The 18,716-nt window shown below is 48.3% G+C and overlaps 1 protein-coding gene across 1 annotated transcript; it reads left to right on the top strand.

The window, feature by feature from the left end:
• Positions 1-6,639: 6,639 nt before the first annotated feature.
• Positions 6,640-18,562, top strand: PERCC1 (proline and glutamate rich with coiled coil 1). The gene is made up of 2 exons (XM_060260814.1): positions 6,640-6,748; positions 17,206-18,562. The coding sequence occupies exons 1-2, from the start codon at positions 6,714-6,716 to the stop codon at positions 18,056-18,058; spliced, it is 888 nt and encodes a 295-aa protein (XP_060116797.1). The 5' UTR covers positions 6,640-6,713; the 3' UTR covers positions 18,059-18,562.
• Positions 18,563-18,716: the final 154 nt, after the last annotated feature.

Below are 18,716 nucleotides of genomic sequence, written 5' to 3'. Positions count from 1 at the left end.
CTAAACTTGCTTAATGTGAGAGCCTCAAGACATGAACATCAGATGGGAGGGAGGGAGGGAGGAAGGAAGGAATGAATGAAGATGGGGAGGGAGAGGTGGAAAGAAAGCAACTTTAATTTAAAATGCATTATCTGAGCCACCAGCTGGTTTGGCTTGGAGAAGTGATTTAAAGAGAGAGATGCCTTCTCCAAGCTGGCCAATGGTGGTGGGGGGCGGGTTCAAGACCCACACAATGCGTGTGAAAGAGCTGCATGTGGCTCTCGAGCCACAGTTCGACCACCCCTGCTAAAAGACTTAACAAAATTTGTGGCAGGGGGCGAGCTGTTGTGAGTCGCTGCTCACTTCATCAGATATCAGAGTTCACAAGAACTGTTGATGAGAATTCAATGCGTAGCTGGATGTGAGCTCTTGCAAGTCACTGCTCACTTCTTCAGGTGCCCTGCCCCAAATCTGGTAGAGCTGACAAGAACTGTTGATGAGAATTCAACTTTTGTGAGTCACTGCTTCTTCAAGTACAGAAGATATCCGAAGAAGTGAGCCGTGTAACTGCTTCAAAGGTCAAGTTACAGCAGATAAAATAATCTCAAAGTAAATATTTATTATACCCTGTACACAATAGTCAAATTAAAAACAAAGGACCTGAATAAGGCTACTTTAAGAGTCAAAACAACCTTTGCAGGGCTTTTTTTTTAGCAGGAATGCACAGGAATGCAGTTCCGGCTGGCTTGGAGTCAGGGGGTGTGGCCTAGGATGCAAATGAGTTCCTGCTGGGCTTTTTCTACAATAAAAGCCCTGCATGAAACAATGGTGATGTCGGGGGTGTGGCCTGATATGCAAATATGCTCCTGCTGGGTAATTCCTACAAAAAGGCCGAGTGAAACAATGGTGATGGTTTTTTGGGGTGTGTGGCCTAATATGCAAATGAGCTCCTGCTGGGGTTTTTTCTACCAAAAAAAGCTTGAAGGTCTGTACATGCTGTAAAAATTTGATGGACATTTCAAGTGGTCAACACAAGGCCATATGTGTTTCGGCCTCATGAGCCTTCTCAGCAGCCAATAAGTGTAAAAAAAAAAATCCAGAAAATAATATACATTAATCCTCACCAGGTGTTGTTATCTGGAAATATAAAAGGGAAGAGAAAAAGGAAAAAGCCAAATTGTTGTAACAGTAATAAGCATTATTAATGCTGTATTGACTTTTTTGTTGTTCTTTGGAAAATTCTGCAAAAAAAAATACAAAACCATTTCTGCTTCACAGATTGAGTGTAGGGTTGCCAGGTCTGTGTTGGAAAATACCTGGAGACTTTGGGGGTGGAGCCAGGAGAGAAATGAAAATTGGAATATTTTTCCTTACATATCACTGCATCCTTCCCCAGCAAAAGGGAAAAAATGCTATTTGTTACCTTCATGCTTGAGAGGAGACGAATGGAGTGTTTACGTTAACCTCTTACGATGAGAAAGGATCATTTTACACATTTATTTCCTGTTTTGACATATTTATCGCTTCACTGTTGTTCCCCTGTAATTTAATCTAAACTGCTGTTGACCCTATAAACTTGTTATCCCTGTTTTGTCTCTGGAGATCTTAAAATATCTTCATTGTGTTACATGTTAATTTGCTGTCCAGCCTCTGTTTATAACAGGGATGGCCAAATTTGTCAGATGTTTGCAAGCCACAAGACAGGAAGGAAGGAAGAAAGGAAGATGATGGAGGGAGAGGTGGAAAAAAGCAACTTTAACTTTAAATGCATTCTCCAAGCTGCCAGCCAGTGGGGCAGTGGGGGCTTCAAGAGCCACACAAGTTTGTTATTGTGCTGCTCCTGATTTTGTAATACTTTTTATGATATTATTTTAATTCTGTTTGATTTCACTGTTGTAAGCCACCCTGAGCCTCCTTGCGGGATAGGGCGGGCTATAAATCCAAAATGAAAATTAAAATCTGTGTGAAAGAGACACATGTGGCTCCCGAGCCACAGTTTGGCCACCCCTGGTCTATACGTTGGAATGGTTATCTTCAGGGCTTTTTTGGTAGAACTCATTTGCACACCCCCTGACATCAGCGTAGTTTCACGTAGTTTTTTTGGTAGGAAAAGCCCAGCGGGAACTCATTTGCATATTAGGTCACACCCCCTGACAGCATCGTTTCACACGGGGCTTTTGTTAGAAAAAGCCCAGTGGGAACTCATTTGCATATTAGCCCCCCCACACACACACCAAGCCAGCAGGAACTGCATTCCTGCTCAAAAACAGCCCTGATCATCTTCTATATGAACAGTTACCTTCCATTCCTCTGCGTCTGAGGAAGTGTGAGCACACACAAAAGCTGATACCTCGAAAGAACTTTGTTGGTCTTAAAGGTGCCCCTAGATTCAGGCTTTGTTCTCTTCGCCTGTTCACTTGGGTGTGACTTGGTGTCAGTCACACATCTTTCATCCTCCTCTACCTCTGCCCCACCCCAGTCTTGCATCTGCATCCCTCTGTCTTCCCCCTTATGTCCGGAGAGGTGGCGACGATGCCACTGGTGACGTCAGGAGAGCATATTGGACGGCTGATGGCCGGCCTGGCCTTATCAGTCACTGCTCGAATCTGTCTGTGTATCTACAACTTGTTTGTTGAGCCAGCAAACGAGCCGGCTCGGCTCCGCTGAGGTGGGAGGGCTGCCGGTGAACATGTTTGGAGAAGGCTAAGTGCTCCCGTGTGGGGCTGGGTCCCCACGTCACCACGCGGAAGGCAGAAGGGCGCCATGGGGACGAGGTTGCGCCCCCACTCCCAAGCCCAGGGGAAGGACAGGCATCTCCCTCCCACCTCTGGAGCCACTGGATCTCAAAGGACTGACTTTTTAAACACTGCTCCTTCAGGTCTCATATGAACATCTGAAGCTGCCTTATACTGAATCAGACCCTGGGTCCATCAAAGTCAGTATTGTCTTCTCAGACTGGCAGCGGCTCTCCAGGGTCTCAAGCTGGATCCTGGACACCTATTTGCCTGGATCCTTTTTTGGAGATGCCAGGGATTGAACCTGGGACCTTCTGCTTCCCAAGTAGATGCTCTACCACTGAGCCACCGTCCCTCCCCATCGTCTCAGGTCCCTCAGTAGTGTTCGACAGAGCTTTTTGGTAGAAAAAGCCCAGCAGGAACTCATTTGCATATTAGGCCACAGCAGGTTGAAGTAGGGTTGCCAAGTCCAATTCAAGAAATACCTGGGGACTTTGGGGGTGGAGCCAGGAGACATTGGGGGTGGAGCCAGGAGCAAGGTTGTGACAAGCACGATTGAACGCCAAAGGGAGTTCTGGCCATCACATTTAAAGGGACCACACACCTTTTGAATGCCTTCCCTCCACTGGAAATCATGAAGGATAGGGGCACCTTCTTTGGGGGCTCATAGAATTGGACCCCCTGGTCCAATCATTTGGAAACTTGGGGGGGGCATGTTTTGAGGAGTGATATTGGATTCTATGCTGAAAATTTGGTGCCTCTACCTCAAAACCAGCCCCTCACCCAGATACCCGCAGATGAATTCTCCATTATACCCTATGGGAATCGATCTTCATAGGGAATAATGGCGTGCCCAGCAGACATTCCCCCCTCCCACTTTCTGATGACCCTGAAGTGGGGGGAGGGCCTCCAAACCGGGGGATCTCCTGCCCCCACCTGGGGATTGGCAACCCTACACTGAAGGCTGGTAACTGGGGAGGGGGGAGCGAGTTCAGAAGCCAGATACACAAGGTTTGTTTTTCCACTTAACCAAACAGAGGGGGGGGGGTGGCTCCTCCCAAGCTGACCACTGCAACAGGAACCCCCACCCTCCCTAGGATACTACTGAAGGCCTGTGACTCAGTGATAGAGCGCCTGCTTGGCATGCAGAAGGTCCCAGGTTCAATTCCCAGCCTCTCCAGTTACAATGACCTGGCAGGAGGTGACGTGAAAGACCCCTGCCTGCAGGAGTGGAATTCTAGCAGGAGCTCCTTTGCATATTAGGCCACACACCCCTGATGTAGCCAATCCTCCGAGAGCTTACAAGGTTCTTTTTTGTAAGCTCTCGGAGGATTGGCTACATCAGGGGTGTGTGGCCTAATATGCAAAGGAGCTCCTGCTAGAACTCCACTTCTGCCTGCCTGAGACCCTGGAAGCCACTGCCTGTCTGAGTAGACAATACTGACCGGGATGGACTGATCATCCGATTCAGTATAAGGCGGCTTCACGTGTTCGTGTGTGTGCTTGTGATCGACAGCAAAGGCAGCATCTCATCCTCTTTGGTCTTAAGAGGCGACATCGTGAGTATCTCACGTTTGGTGAGAACTCAGCATCCCAGTTTATGGCACAGATATACATACTAATGAGCAAACGCTTAGCTGCTTCCCACACCAAAACGATGTGTCAGTCCTCAGTCTTGCTTTACATCTAATGAATTTGGCGTGCTTTTCCCATCTTCTGTCCTATTTTTCAGAAGCTGCACATATGCAATATCTATATATTTGGGGTAAAAGAACACAGCCTGTTGAGGTGGGCACCTATTGGCCAACATCAATAACGTCACTCAGACTCATTTCTTGCCCCAGCAAGACGCACAAATATCAGTTGTGGTCAAATTACTACAGAAATATGTTTTTTCTTATTTCAATAACTATTACGTTAATTTCTCAACAGTTCGTTCAAGATAAGTCCAACTGATTTGCAATACAAATCATTCCAATAGGGTGAGACACAATAATCCAATCCAATAAAATGCTTGTGCGATGTTTTCCTTTATTTCAATAAATATAAGGAAATTAATTCCTTAATTTTGATAAATGATGCCAAATCTGAAATCTTGTGTTGGATATCTCAGAACCACATCAGATTTGGCACCTTTTATTGAAGTTAAGGAATTAATATCAAAATGAAGGAAGACATCGTGCAAGCACTTTATCAGACTGGATTATTGTGTCACACCATATTGGAATTATTTGTATTGCAAATCAGTTTGGCCGTACCTTGAATGAACTGCTGAGAAATTAGCATAATATTTATTGAAATGAGAATAAGCATATTTCTTTAGTGATTTGGCCATGGTTTATATTTGTGTGTCTTGCTGGCCTTTCCGTGGTTTCCGCATTTCTTTCCCAAGCAGCTGCAAACTACTGCAAGAATTGAGATGGGGAAAGAAATGAGCCTGGGTGACGTTACTGATGTTAGCCAATAGCTGCCCATCTCAATGAGGTTTTTTTTTACCCCAAGAAAACAGAACAACTCCAGAACTGTAGAATAGAGGACTAGAACAGGCCTATCCATACACTCCCAACCATTTCTCTATAATGTTATATCAGCCTGCAGACATACGGACACTGGTTTATCTGGGGGATACATGCAATCTCTCCCCTGCTACACACACGCTGCTCCAAAAATCTCTTTTCCCTGCACACAGGCAGATGTCTGTGAGTACAAAGCCTCTTGCAGTGTGCCCTCCTAAGGGCTCCATAAATAAAATAATTAGGTTGCTACAGGTGATTTACAATACAAACGATTTCCCACAAATCAATTAGAAAAGGAGGCAGATCACTTCAACAGCACCGTTATTATCAGCCCATTAGGGACCCGGAGTGGAGAGAGGAAATGGATCCAGGTGGAAAAAAAGAGAGAGAGGTTTCAGCTGTTCATTAACCATTGCCCTTTGAGATAAAATACTGGTGCCTCTCTTTCTCTCTTTGAGCTTAAAAAGAAAAAGAAGTTTGCAAAACTATAATGCACTCCCCAAGATCTGGAGGGAAGCTCGCCTGGGGCTCTCCTGGGCTGCCCCCCCCCACAGACAAAAGGCCAGCAAGCCACCCACCACCCAAAATCATGTAAGAAGTGGAGAAAGGGTGGGCTTCTCCAGGGGTTAATGAGGGCTGCTGGGGGCGTGGCAAAACTGGCTGTCCGCTCTCCTAATCCAGGGATTGTTATGCAGCTGCACCTCCTATTCAACGGACAAGGTAGATGGGGAGGAAGAGAGGGAGCCATCAGAAAGGTTCAGGAGCTGCGCTCCTGTGAGCTCCTGCTGAATCTGAGGCCTGGATAGGGGACATATTCCCCCACGTCCCCCGCACTTGTTACAACCCTGGCTCCTGAAGCAGCCAATCTGGCTTGCTTCCCCCAGCTTCAGATTCACAAAAACAAACCTTTTTTCCAAACATTCCGTGCCCTCTCCCAGTCGTTTCAAACATACACGCATGGCACAATCCTCCATGTTTGTAGAGAAGCAAGCACCACCAAACTCAGAAGGGTTTATGACAGCGTGTATGCATATGGTCTGCAGCCCCATTTGAGGACTGCATCTGAGAAGCTCCATTTCTGCAGGTATTATTGGGGGGGGGAGTTCCTGCTGGGTCTGGAAACAGATGCGGCCTCATCCAAGGGGCCAGGGGTCGTTTTATAGAAAAATAGGTGGTGGAGCTGCATAACTAATTAGCATATATCCGCCTCCCACCAGCCAAAAGCAACCTAATGCAAGAAAGGAGAGCCCCGGGTGAGCGAGGCCTGCTTGGGCTGGCTAGAAATCCAGCCAGCCCAAGCAAGTCTCGCTCACCTGGGGTCTCCTGGGCCACCCAGACAAAAGACCAGCAAGCTACACACCGCCCCAAATCACATCATAAGTGGAGAAAGGGTGGTGTGGGCTTCTCCAGGGGTTAATGAGGGCTGCTGGGGGTGTGGCCTGGTGGCTGGCTGGCTGCCCGCTCTCCTCATCCAGGGATTGTGATGCATCTGCACCCACTATTCAATGGACAAGGTAGGTGGGGAGGAAAAGGAGGAACCAGCAGAAAGGTTCAGGAGTCGTGCTCCTGCTGAATCTGAGGCCTGCGAAGAGCAGTTCATTTCCAACACTTGGACTGAATTGAGGCATGCTGATGGATTGGCATTGCGGGGGTGGGACCCCAGTTGCTTCAACCCAGAAATGGCTAGGATTGCCGGGCCACTAAGGTCGGCCCTAGGTTGTCTGGCACCCGAGGCGAGGCTAACTTCTGGCAGTCCCCCCCTCCAAATGATAATGTCACCAAGTTACATAGGGAGCGCCCAGTTTGGTGCCCCCCGATGGCCAACGCCCTAGGCGATCACCTAGTTTGCTTAGTGGAAGATCAGTCCTGTGGGCCACGAGCAGCTGGGGGGAGGATGAGAGGGCAGAGTCGCTAACTCCAGGTTGGGAAATTCATGGAGGTTTGGGAGTGGAGCCTGGGGAGGACAGGGAGGGACCTCAGTGGGCTGGGCAGACTGCCATAAAGTCCTCCCTGCGAAACATCTGCTCTCTCCAGAGGAAGTGATCTCTTTAGTCTGGAGATGAGTTGTAATTCCAGAGGATCCCCAGGTCTCACCAGGAGGCTGGCATCCCTAGAAAGGGTGCAGTGTGTTTACAGTTGCCAACTGATCCCCAAACAATCAGTACGGCCTGGTCCTTTGCCTGTAACGATAACAGCAGATGGGTTGAATGGGCCACTGGTCTGGTCCAAGATGGCCGCTCTTACGCTCTCACTGTGCATGTTGTTGTTGTTGTTGTTCAGTCGCACAGTTGAGTCCGACTCTTTGCGACCCCCATGGACCAAGTCACGCCAGGCCCTCCTGTCTTCCACCATCCTCCGAAGTCTGTACAAATTTGTGTTTGTTACATCAGTAGCGCTGTCCAGCCATCTCCTCTTTTGCCGTCCCCTTCTTCTTTTGCCTTCTGTCTTTCCCAGCATCAGGGCTTTCTCCAGTGAGTGCTCCCTTCTCCTTTGGTGGCCAAAGTATTGGAGCTTCAGCTTCAGCATCTGACCTTTCGGGGAACAGTCAGGGTTGATTTCCCTTAGGACTGACTGGTTTGATCTTCTTGCAGTTTGCTCTGGAGCCATTTTTCCCGAGCTAAGACAAAAATATTTGAGCCAGAGGCTACAAAACTGTGAGCTAGCTCACACTAACTCAGCTTAGAGGGAACACTGCTCCCCACTGGTCCTTAATGCAAGTTGCTCATAAAGTAGAATTTTTGCTCACAAAACTCCACAGCTAAGAGGGACTATTGGTGGGGAGGTACTTCTCTTCCCTCTACTGTGGCATAACCGCCACAAACATAAAGATAGAAAACTTAGAATTTGGAGCTCACTAAAAGTTGTGGCCATAGGCTACTAGCCAGTATCGAGGCCGTTTATTCCTGTCTTATCTTGTTAATGTTTATGTGGGGACTAAATGCATGGACAGCTAACCTCTCCCTATGCCTGATAAACAGGGCTTTTTTGTAGCAGGAACTCCTTTGCCGCACCCCCCTGACATAGCCAATCTTCCTGGAGCTTACAGAAGGCCCTGTACAAAGAGCCCTGTAAGCTCTAAGACAGCTGGTCTGGTGTAGTGGTTAAGTGTGCAGACTCTTATGTGGGAGAACCAGGTTTGATTCCCCACTCCTCCACTTGCACCTGCTGGAATGGCTTTGGGTTAGTCATAGCTCTCGCAGGAGTTGTCCTTGAAAGGGCAGCTGCTGCTGTGAGAGCCCTCTCAGCCCCACCCATCTCACAGGGTGTCTGTTGTGGAGGAGAAGGATAAAGGAGATTGTAAGCCACTCTGACACTCTGATTCAGAGAGAAGGACGGGGTATAAATCTGCGGTCTTCTTCTTCTTCTTCGATTGGCTACATCAGGGGTGTGTGGCTTACTCTGCAAAAGAGTTTTTGTTACAAAAAAAGCCCTGCCATAATGGTATTTTTTTTAAAAAGCCCTCTCCTCTGGTTTAGCCTTAAACTAGTGGGCAGAGCAACATCCAGTGGCGGTGAGTTCCATGGGTAACCTTGGCAATAATCCCTCTAAACTGTGGAGTCTTGTGAGCAAAAATTCTGCTTCGTGAGCTAACTGGCATTAAAGTTTTGAGCTACTGCATAAATTACTTTTTCCTCTGGGGCCATTTTTTCCTGAGCAAAGACAAAAATTGGAGCCAGGGGCTCAAAAACTGTTGGCTAGCTCACACCAGCTCAGTTTAGAGGGAACGTTTCAGCTCCAGCATAGAAGCGCTTTCTTTCATCTCTAAAAGCCTGCTCCAAGTTGGCCACAGAATTTCGTGGAGGACTCAGAACTGCGGGTTAAAAAGGCAGGGGTGCACAAAGACCAGGATTCCCTCTAAGCTGAGTTAGGGTGAGCTAGCTCACAATTTTTCAGCCCCCGGCTCACACATTTGTGTCTCGGCTCAGGAAAAATGGCCCTGGAGCAAACTAATCTATGCAGTTGCTCACAACTCTAATGCCAGTAGCTCATGAACTAGAATTTTTGTTCACAACACTCTACAGCTTAGAGGGAACTTGGACGAAGACCCCTGTCCCCAAATACCTAGCGGTGTGCTGCTACTCACAATATCATAGCATGAGCTGGAAGGGACTTCCAGGGTCATCTAGTTCAACCCCTTGCACAAGGCAGGAAAATTCCTAAGTACCCCTATTCACTGAATCGGCATTGCCGTCAGATGGCCATCTAGCCTCTGTTGAAAAACCTCCAAAGAAGGAGAGTGCAGCATTTACGTACAGGGGGGTTCGAACTGGAAGACCCTGTTCTGTAGCTATCCTCTCTCTCTCTCTCTCAGTCTCTCTCTCCCCCTCGCCCTCCCCGGCTGTGGCTTGGCACCTCTTGTTTGCACAAAGGCTGTTGGATAAGCATTAGCTTTCTTCAGGAGATGATGCCTACTCCTGGAGTCAAAACACCGTGAAATTTAATTTTACGCCTATTTGCCGAGGCTTGATTTAGTCTCCAGATCAATGCAGGGGAGATAAGAGGCCTCGGTCCACGCAGGCCTGGCCCCATCGGCAGCTGGGCCTGTGGACCTAATAGGTGAATCAACAGGAATAACACTTGAAAATCCCCCAGGAAGTCGGCCATTAAGGTGGGTCCTATCTCCCGTCCCGGCCTCCTCCTTGTCTGCGGTGTTCCCTGGTTGCCGGGCACTAAAACAAACCAGAGTTTTGTTTACCGAGCCTACGATGACAATACAGCCGCTAAATATTTGCCAGCGGCCTGTTGGGGAGGTCTGCTATAAATACTTCAGCCCCCCGGGTGGAAGGGCTGAGATGGCCATGAAGTAACGTGGGGGGTGTCCGAACTGCAGCAGCCAGGTAAGCAGTGCAGGCTCCAAAGGTGGGGAGGAGGAGAGGGCAACGTTTCAAGGTTTGGGATCTCCCGAGAGATGCATGGCTCGAGAGGCAGAACGGTGGGCTGCTGTGGTGCGTGTGGTGCTCTAGGAATGAATGGCATCTACGTTTCGGAACAAAAAAAGAGCAGTAGAACAACGTTTGAGTCCAGTGGGACCTTTAAGACCAGGGATGGCCAAACTTGCTTCATGTGAGAGCCACATAGAATAAATGTCAGATGTTTGAGAGCCGCAAGACGTGAATGCCAGATGTTTGAGAGAGGGGAGGGAGGGAAATAGATAGGGGAGGGAGGAGGAGGAGGTGGAAAGAAAGCAATTTTAACTTTAAATGCATTCTTCAAGTTGCTGGCTGGCTTGCCTTGGCAATAGGGTTGCCAAGTCCAATTCGAGAAATATCTGGGGACCTTGGGGGTGGAGCCAGGAGACATTGGGGGTGGAGTCAGGAACAAGGTTGTGACAAGCATCATTGAACTCTAAAGGTAATTCTGGCCATTGCATTGAAAGGGACTGCACACCTTTCAAATCCCTCCATTGGAAAAAATGAAGGATAGGGGCACCTTATTTTGCGGCTCATAGAATTGGACCCCATGGCCCAATCTTTTTGAAACTTGGGAGGCGTTTAGAGGAGAGGCACCATATCCTATGCTGAAAAATTGGTGCCTTTACCTAAAAAAACAGCTCCTCTGGAGTCCCAGATACCCAGAGATTGATTATCCACTATGCCCTATGGGAATTGGCCTCCGTAGGGAATAATGGAGTGCCCAGCAGACATTTCCTTCCCCTGCTTTCTGATGACCCTGAAGCGGGGGGAGGGCTTCCAAACCAGGGGATCCCCTGCCCCCACCTGGGGATTAGGCAACCAACAGAGACTTGCGGGAAAATGGAGCAGGGAACAAGGCATACACCTCCGTGAAAAACCAGCCTCAAAAAAATATAACAAATGATATAAACAACATCGTCGTTAAGATCTTTGAGGCTCTGCTCTATTGTAAAATGTATGATAGTTTTCCAAAGCTGCTGCACGGGATTATTTCATCTTTAAAATTCGTGACGACGTCCTGGAGCGTTGGACTCCCTAGAAGAAGCTGCCTTTGCCACGACGTGGACTACTCTTCACATCTTCTTGGCGTTAATTCGCCTGTAAAGGGACTTGAGTGCGAACGTGGTCCTTGTCTGTTTCATGATTAATTTCGCTTTATATGTTTGGTTGCTATATTTATAAACGTTTATATAATTTGTTATATTTTTTTGAGGCTGGTTTTTTGCGGAGGTGTATACCTTGTTCCCTGCCCCACCTGGGGATTGGCAACCGTACTTGGCAAGTGATTTAAAGAGACAGATGCCTTCTCCAAGCTGGCCGATGGGGCAGTAGGGACTTCAAGAGCACACAGTATGTGTGAAAGAGCCACACGTGGCCCCTGAGCCGCAGTTTGGCCACCCCTATTTAAGACCAACAAAGTCTTATTTGAGGTATGTGAACTTTTGTGTGCAGGCCTGCTTCTTCAGACACGTTGCAATGAAAGTTGCTAGCCCTGTAGCTATACATATGGACTGACAACTTCCATGTCGCTGTATCTGAGGAAGTGTGCCTGCACTCAAAAGCTCATACCTTGAATAAAACTTTGCTTGTTTTGAAGGTGCTCCTGAACACAAACTTTGTTCAATCTATCCGAAGGAGCGTGCATGCACTCAAAAGCCTCTCCCCAAAATTAAACTTCACTGGTTTTAAAGGAGCCACTGGACTCAAACTTTGTCCTACTGCTTCGGACCAACACGGCTGCCCACCTGATTTTTTTTTAAAAGCATGTAAGAGAACAGCACTGCAAGGAGAAAAGTAGTCTTTCCTGAGGTGCTAGCTTTCTTCATGCAGGGTTCTTGGGAGGGGAGGGGAGGGAGGATAAAAAAATTGGATGCATGCCGCACTGGGAGTTTGGAATTATGTCCCTTCTGTCGGCCAGGAAATGACCAAAGGGAACATAAGAACATGAGAGAAGCCATGTTGGATCAGGCCAATGGCCCATCCAGTCCAACACTCTGTGTCACACAGTGGCAAATTTTTTTTATACATACACAAACACTGTGGCTAATAGCCACTGATGGACCTCTGCTCCATATTTTTATCTAAATCCCTCTTGAAGGTGGCTTTGCTTGTAGCCGCCACCACCTCCTGTGGCAGTGAATTCCACGTGTTAATCACCCTTTGGGTGAAGAAGTACTTCCTTTTATCCATTTTAACCTGGCTGCTCAGCAATTTCATCGAATGCCCACGAGTTCTTGTATTGTGAGAAAGGGAGAAAAGTACTTCTTTCTCTACTTTCTCCATCCCATGCATTATCTTGTAAACCTCTGCCATGTCACCCCACAGTCGACGTTTCTCCAAGCTAAAGAGCCCCAAGCGTTTCAACCTTTCTTCATAGGGAAAGGGTTTCAGCCCTTTAATCATTCTAGTTGCCCTTTTCTGGACTTTCTCCAATGCTATAAAGGGACCTTTAACTGGTATCGTAAATGCATAGGGACTGTTGTTTAATGACTTGGGACAGCACTGATCAGTGCAGTCCTGAAGAGAATTATACCTGTCAAAGCCCACTTTATGATTCTGCACAAGACTGCCCAATTAGTGACCCTATTGCATTGGCAAAAGATGACCCTGAAGGCGTTTCCTGGCAGAAACCTCTGTTAAATTTTACACCCTAGTCCCCTGGACTGTTAGAAGACGGATGTACATATCGTGTTTCCATTCTGCCCTCTTTCCAAGGATCTCAGGGCAGTGTACTGGGTTCTCCCTGCCTCTGTTTCATCTTCACAACAACCCTGCGGGGTAGGCTGAGGGAGAGGGACAGACCCCAAATCAGATGGGGAATTTGATGGCCAAGCAGGCGTCTGAACCTGTTCTCCTCACTCACGGCATTGTCCTGCTTACTGCTTTGGAAGGGGTCGATTTGGAGTGGAGAAGAGAAGAGGGAGAGGAAGGGTGAACGAATCCCCTGCTGCCTCCCAACGCCCTGAGCTGCTTTCTCACAAACACAGAGCCAGTTTGCTGTAGCAGTTAACAGCGGCAATCTCTAATCTGGGGAACCAGGTTTGATTCCCCATTCCTCCTCCACATGCAGCTAGCTGGGTGACCTTGGGTCACGCACAGACTCACAGTCCTCTCAGAGCTCTCTCAGCCCCAGCCACCTCACAGGGTGTCTTTTGTGGGGAGAGGAAGGGAAGGTGATTGTAAGCTGCTCTGAGATGCCAAGCAAAGGCAGGGTATAAATCCATCCCTCCTCCTCCTCCTTCTTCTTCCTCCTCCTCCTCCTCCTCTGCTGGTGGTCCATCACAATCTCTATTGCCTACTCTGACTGGCTCCCCAGGGTCTCAGGCAGAGGCCTTTTCCATCACCTCCTACCTTATCCTTTTAACTGGAGATTCCGGGATTGAACCTGGGATCTTCTGTATGCCAAGAGGTGCTCTACCACTGAGCCCGGCCCCTCCCCACTGTGTTTCAAAATGTGTTCCATTGACTCTCTTGTAGAATGAATTTTCTAAAAGAAATCCGAATTATGTGGCTCGTGTCTACATTTATTTACCCACATTGGTGTGGAGTGTTTTGCTAGGCCCTCGTTCCGCACAACAGGGACACTGGTGTCTTGTGTGAGGGAGAGAGAACCAAAACTATCCCTGCACATTAGAAAGAAATAAGCGGTAAGATAAGTTCGGAGAGCTGTGATTTCCCATGCATCATCCCCATGGAGTGGTCCCTGCGCATCACAAATAATGGTTCCCATGTCCTCCGATTTTCGACTTGTGTCTTGTTACAGTTTTGCCAGAGCACGTTTCTAGCATAAACGTTCTTCAGGGGTTCAGCCCTTCCGAGTCTGTGCAAATTAAATCTCCGCGCAGGGGCATGGATGCATCTTGTCTCTAGCGCACATGAGAGTCAAGGCCTGCGCATGAGCACTAATTAGGGCTGCCAATTCCCAGGTGGGGCAGGGGGGGAAAGGCAAAAGCCTCCACGTTAACCAGCCTCGAAATAATTTCACAGAATAAATATTTGATCCATCAAGTTTAAGTATTCCCATATCCAGCACATAATATTAATGCATATAAACAAGAACATCTGCTTCCCCCACAAGTCTTTGATGATGCCAGCATAGCAATTTCTTCAAAAAAGAGCATCGGGAGGAAGCTTCACAAAGTAAGTATTCTTAAAAGCCAGTTTGGAGAGCCAGTTTGGTGTAGTGGTTAAGTGTGTGGACTCTTATCTGGGAGAACCGGGTTTGATTCCCCACTCCTCCACTTGCACCTGCTAGCATGGCCTTGGGTCAGCCATACCTCTGGCAGAGATTGTCCTTGAAAGGGCAGCTGCTGTGAGAGCCCTCTCCAGCCCCACCCACCTCACAGGGCGTCTGTTGTGGGGGAGGAAGGGAAAGGAGATTGTGAGCTGCTCTGAGACTCTTTGGAGTGGAGGGCGGGATATAAATCCAATATCATCATCATCTTCTTCTTCTTCTTCTTCTTCTTCTTCTTCTTCTTCTTCTTCTTCTTCTTCTTCTTCTTCTTCTTCTTCTTCTTCTTCTCCTTCTCCTTCTCCTTCTCCTCCTCCTTCTCCTTCTCATCCTTCTCCTTCTCCTTCTCCTTCTCCTTCTTAAAAGAGTCCAGTGCTCCAGTTGCAATTTCTTGAAATCAATGCAGCTTGGCAATAATATCCAAGGAGAAGGTCGTGTAGAACCTGACGTATGCCAAAGTCAAAGCTCACAACCCAAATACTGCAAAAATAAAACCACTTTTATATCCAGTATAACACGGGTTGTGAGCGTTGGCTTTATGCATACATCTGGCAATAATATCCAGCGAAGAGGCCGTACTTGTATCCTCGTTTCACTCCAGCTTCGATGAGCTTTATACAATCCAATACCAATACTTCAAATTCAGGCAGTCATAAGACATGCTGCATCCTACTTCAATGCAATGCTTCATTGCAGCATGTCTTATGACTGCCTGTATTTGAAGTATTGGTATTGGATTGTATAAGCTCGTCGAAGCTGGAGTGAAACGAGGATACAAGTATGGCCTCGTCGCTGAATATTATTGCCAAGCTGCATTGATTTCAAGAAATTGCAGCTGGAGCACTGGACTCTTTTAAGAATACTTACTTGTGAAGTTTCCTCCCGATGCCCTTATTTGAAGAAATTGCTATGGTGGCATCATAAAAGACTGTGTTGTGGGGGGAGCAGATGTTCTTGTTTGTATGCATTAATATTATGTGTTGGATATGAGAATATTTATACCTGATGGATCAAATATTTATTCTGTGAAATTATTTTGAGGCTGCTTAACATGGAGGCTTTTACCTCCCCCCCCCCCCCGCTCCATTTATCCACGTTGTTCTTATGGTTTACAAATCGCCAGGTGGGGGCATGGGATCCCCCACTTTGGAGGCCCTCCCCCCGCTTCAGGGTCATCAGAAAGCGCGGTGTGGGGAGGGAAATGTCTGCTGGGCACTCATTCCTATGGAAATGGATTCCCAGAGGGTATAATGGAGAATATATCCATGGGTATCTGGGGCTTTGGGGGGGGGCTGTTTCTTGAGGTAGAGGCACCAATTTTCAGCATAGCATCCGCTCCCTCTTCTCAAAACACCCTCCAAGTTTCAAAAGGATTGGACCAGGGGGTCCAGTTATATGAGCCCCAAAATAAAATGGGGCTCCATTATTTCTAATGGATGGGAGGCATTCAAAAGATGTGTAGTCCCTTTAAATATGATGGCCAGAGAACTCCCTTTGGAGTTCAATTGCGCTTGTCACAATCTTAATCCTGGCTCCACCCCCAGTGTCTCCTGGCTCCACCCCCAAAGTCCCCAGATATTTCTTGAATTGGACTTGGCAACCCTAGCACTAATGCACCATGCATTAGTGGTGCACTCAGGCGACTCCCATCAGGCGATGCACCTCAGGTGACGCGTTGGATGAGCTTGCGGAGGCTTGGAATAGCCGACTCTTCGCAGCTATCGACGAGATTGCTCCTTGGTGTCCTCTTCGCCCCCGTTCATGATAGGCTCCGTGGTATACCCCGGAGCTGCGATCAATGAAATGGCTACTAAGACAACTAGAGAGGCAGTGATGACATTCCCATGACGAGGTGGCGAGAACATCCTATAGGTCATTTATGCGGACCTATGAGATAGCAGTCCGAGCCATGAAGAAAGCGTACTTTGCGACCCGGATTGCATCTGCGACCTCACACCCGGCACAATTATTTAGTATAATTCAGTCATTAACAACCTTGTCACAAGGTAAACCAAATGCTAGGGAATTGGAAATAGGCTGCAAGGCTTTTGCGAGTTTCTTTGCAGATAAGATCTCGTCACTCCGCCACGATCTTCCCACCACATTTGATACAGTGAGTGAACTCGAGGCACCAAGCACGTCTTCTGATCCTTTTCTGGATTCCTTCACTCCACTCAGCCTAGAGGAAGTTGACAGGACCCTTGTCACTGTGCACCCTACCACCTGTGGGTTGGATCCGTGCCTGTCTTGGCTCGTGAAAGCCAGCCAGGCAATGCTACGTGAACCATTACAGGTGATTATCAGCAGATCCCTCTGTGAAGGGATCTTTCCCATGCCCCTGTGGTTCACCCTCTCTTAAAAAAACCATCTTCTGACTCGGCCGAATTGGCAAACTATCGACCGGTGTCAAACCTACCCTTTTGGGGTAAGGTTATAGAGCGGGCTGTAGCGGCTCAGTTACAGGGGTTCCTGGATGACGCTTTGGTGCTGGATGCGTTTCAGTCCAGCTTTCGACCGGGTCACGGGACAGAGACAGTTCTGGTTGCCTTCATAGATGACCTCCTGCAGCATCTGGATCAAGGCGGCTCAGTGGTGCTGCTGTTATTAGATCTGCCAGCCGCTTTCGATACGGTTGACCAGTTGTGCAGACGGGCTTTCTTAGACTCCATCTCTCTTGACCTCTCATTTACTTGTTCACCTGTTTGTGTCCCGCTCTGAATTTGTTGTTTGTGTTGTAAAAGGTTACTGATCCCAGAAAAGCAAGCTAAAAATCCACCTGGTAGGATGGATGGGAAATGATGCTTTGTTCTTCCCGCTGTTCTTTAATCTAGATCACGGGAGCTCAAAATGGCCGCCGGCGTCATACAGAACCTAAGTAAATTCCGGCTGCCCATGGCCTTTCAGCATTCGTTCCAGCCCACCTCCACCTGCCAGGAGATGGTTTTCCAAGACTCATCCGAGGAGGAAGAAATGGAGGAGGAGGAAGAAGAGGAAAGGGATGACACAGATCCAGAGGACAGCCCGCAGACCCTCAGTCCGGGTCGAGGGGAACAGGCTGCCTCAGACGAGCCCAGCTTGAGCAATGCGGAAATGACCCTGCAGCTCCTCCAGTTTGCGGAGCGCATCAGTGATGACATCCAGAGGTATTTTGGTCGCAAGAACAAAGATGAAGAGGGAGACCCGCAGAACATCTACGACGACCGTGGGTCCCTGCAGCTGTCGGGTCGGGTCTTGTACTACGCGGACTTGGTCAGGATGTCACAGAGCGGGGAACCGGAGGAAGGGGACGATTTTTTGGCCACCCCAAAGACACTGGACCCACAACTGTGGAAGTGCCTCTGTGGCAAAGACGGGGCGGGGAAGCTGGGGCCCTTGGCCGAGCTCTTTGAGTATGGCTTGTGCCAGTACATGGAGCATCGCGCCAGCTCCAAAGGCCAGAACTCAAGGGTGGGGAGGAAGTACGCCCACGTCACCCCCATGCAGAGCAGGAAGCTCCCCCAGTCCTTCTGGAAGGAGCCATCTCAAAGCCCCATCGGCCTCCTCAACAGCAACCCCCCCGATTTCAGCGACCTTTTGGCCAACTGGACCTGTGAAGCCAGTCAGGAAGGACTTCTGGCTGGCCGAGAGCTTGTGAGCGAGATTCACCAGCGGGCAGCGGACGCCGACCATTTCGGCGGTCTGTGAAGATTGGGCTGGAGCTCACAAAAGGTTAAAGCATGGACCAGGCTGAACCAGGGTCAAATCCCCATTCTGCCACAAAACTCGCTGGAGGACTGTAGTGTAGACCACGTGCTAACTCTTGGCCTAACCCAGGGCTTCTTTTGTAGCAGGAACTCCTTTGTATATTAGGTCACACACCCCTGAGGTAGCCAATCCTCCAAGAGCTTACAGGGCTCTTCGAACAGGACCAACTGTAAGCTCCAAGAGGATTGGCTACCTCAGGGGTCTGTGGCCTAATATGCAAAGAAGTTTCGGCTATAGAAAAGCCCTGGCCTAACCTACCTCACAGGGTTGTTGTGAGGATAAATAGAGGAAGGGAATACCATATAATCTGTCCTGTGCATAAATAAAGGGGGGATACACATGTAACAATTTTTTTTTTTAATGAGGGTGGGTCACTCTTAGTCATCTGGGAGTCTTCTTTCCTCAATCTGTGGATTTGTAAAAAAATATATATATATATGACTAGAACACTGTATGTCTCTGGTATTTCTCCTCTTATAAAGAAAAGGGAAATTATTTTCAGGTTGCCAGCTCTCAGGCGGGGTCTGTGGTGATCTCCCCAAAATATAACTGATCCTCGATGAAAGAGGTCAGTTCCCCTGGAGGAAATGACTGTTTG

This window comes from Heteronotia binoei, chromosome 20, assembly GCF_032191835.1.
Source record: "Heteronotia binoei isolate CCM8104 ecotype False Entrance Well chromosome 20, APGP_CSIRO_Hbin_v1, whole genome shotgun sequence".
NCBI lineage: Eukaryota > Metazoa > Chordata > Lepidosauria > Squamata > Gekkonidae > Heteronotia > Heteronotia binoei.
Note: the sequence above shows the minus strand (reverse complement) of the source record. Positions and strands in the feature narration are given on the sequence as shown.

What these genes read in the sequence shown, in the direction of transcription:
- PERCC1 (XM_060260814.1), top strand. Translation starts at nt 6,714, where the DNA reads ATGCATCTGCACCCACTATTCAATGGACAAGGTAG. An exon ending in CTATTCAATGGACAAGGTAG is followed by an intron (nt 6,749 to 17,205) that starts GTGGGGAGGAAA and finishes TCTTTAATCTAG; the next exon opens with ATCACGGGAGCTCAAAATGG.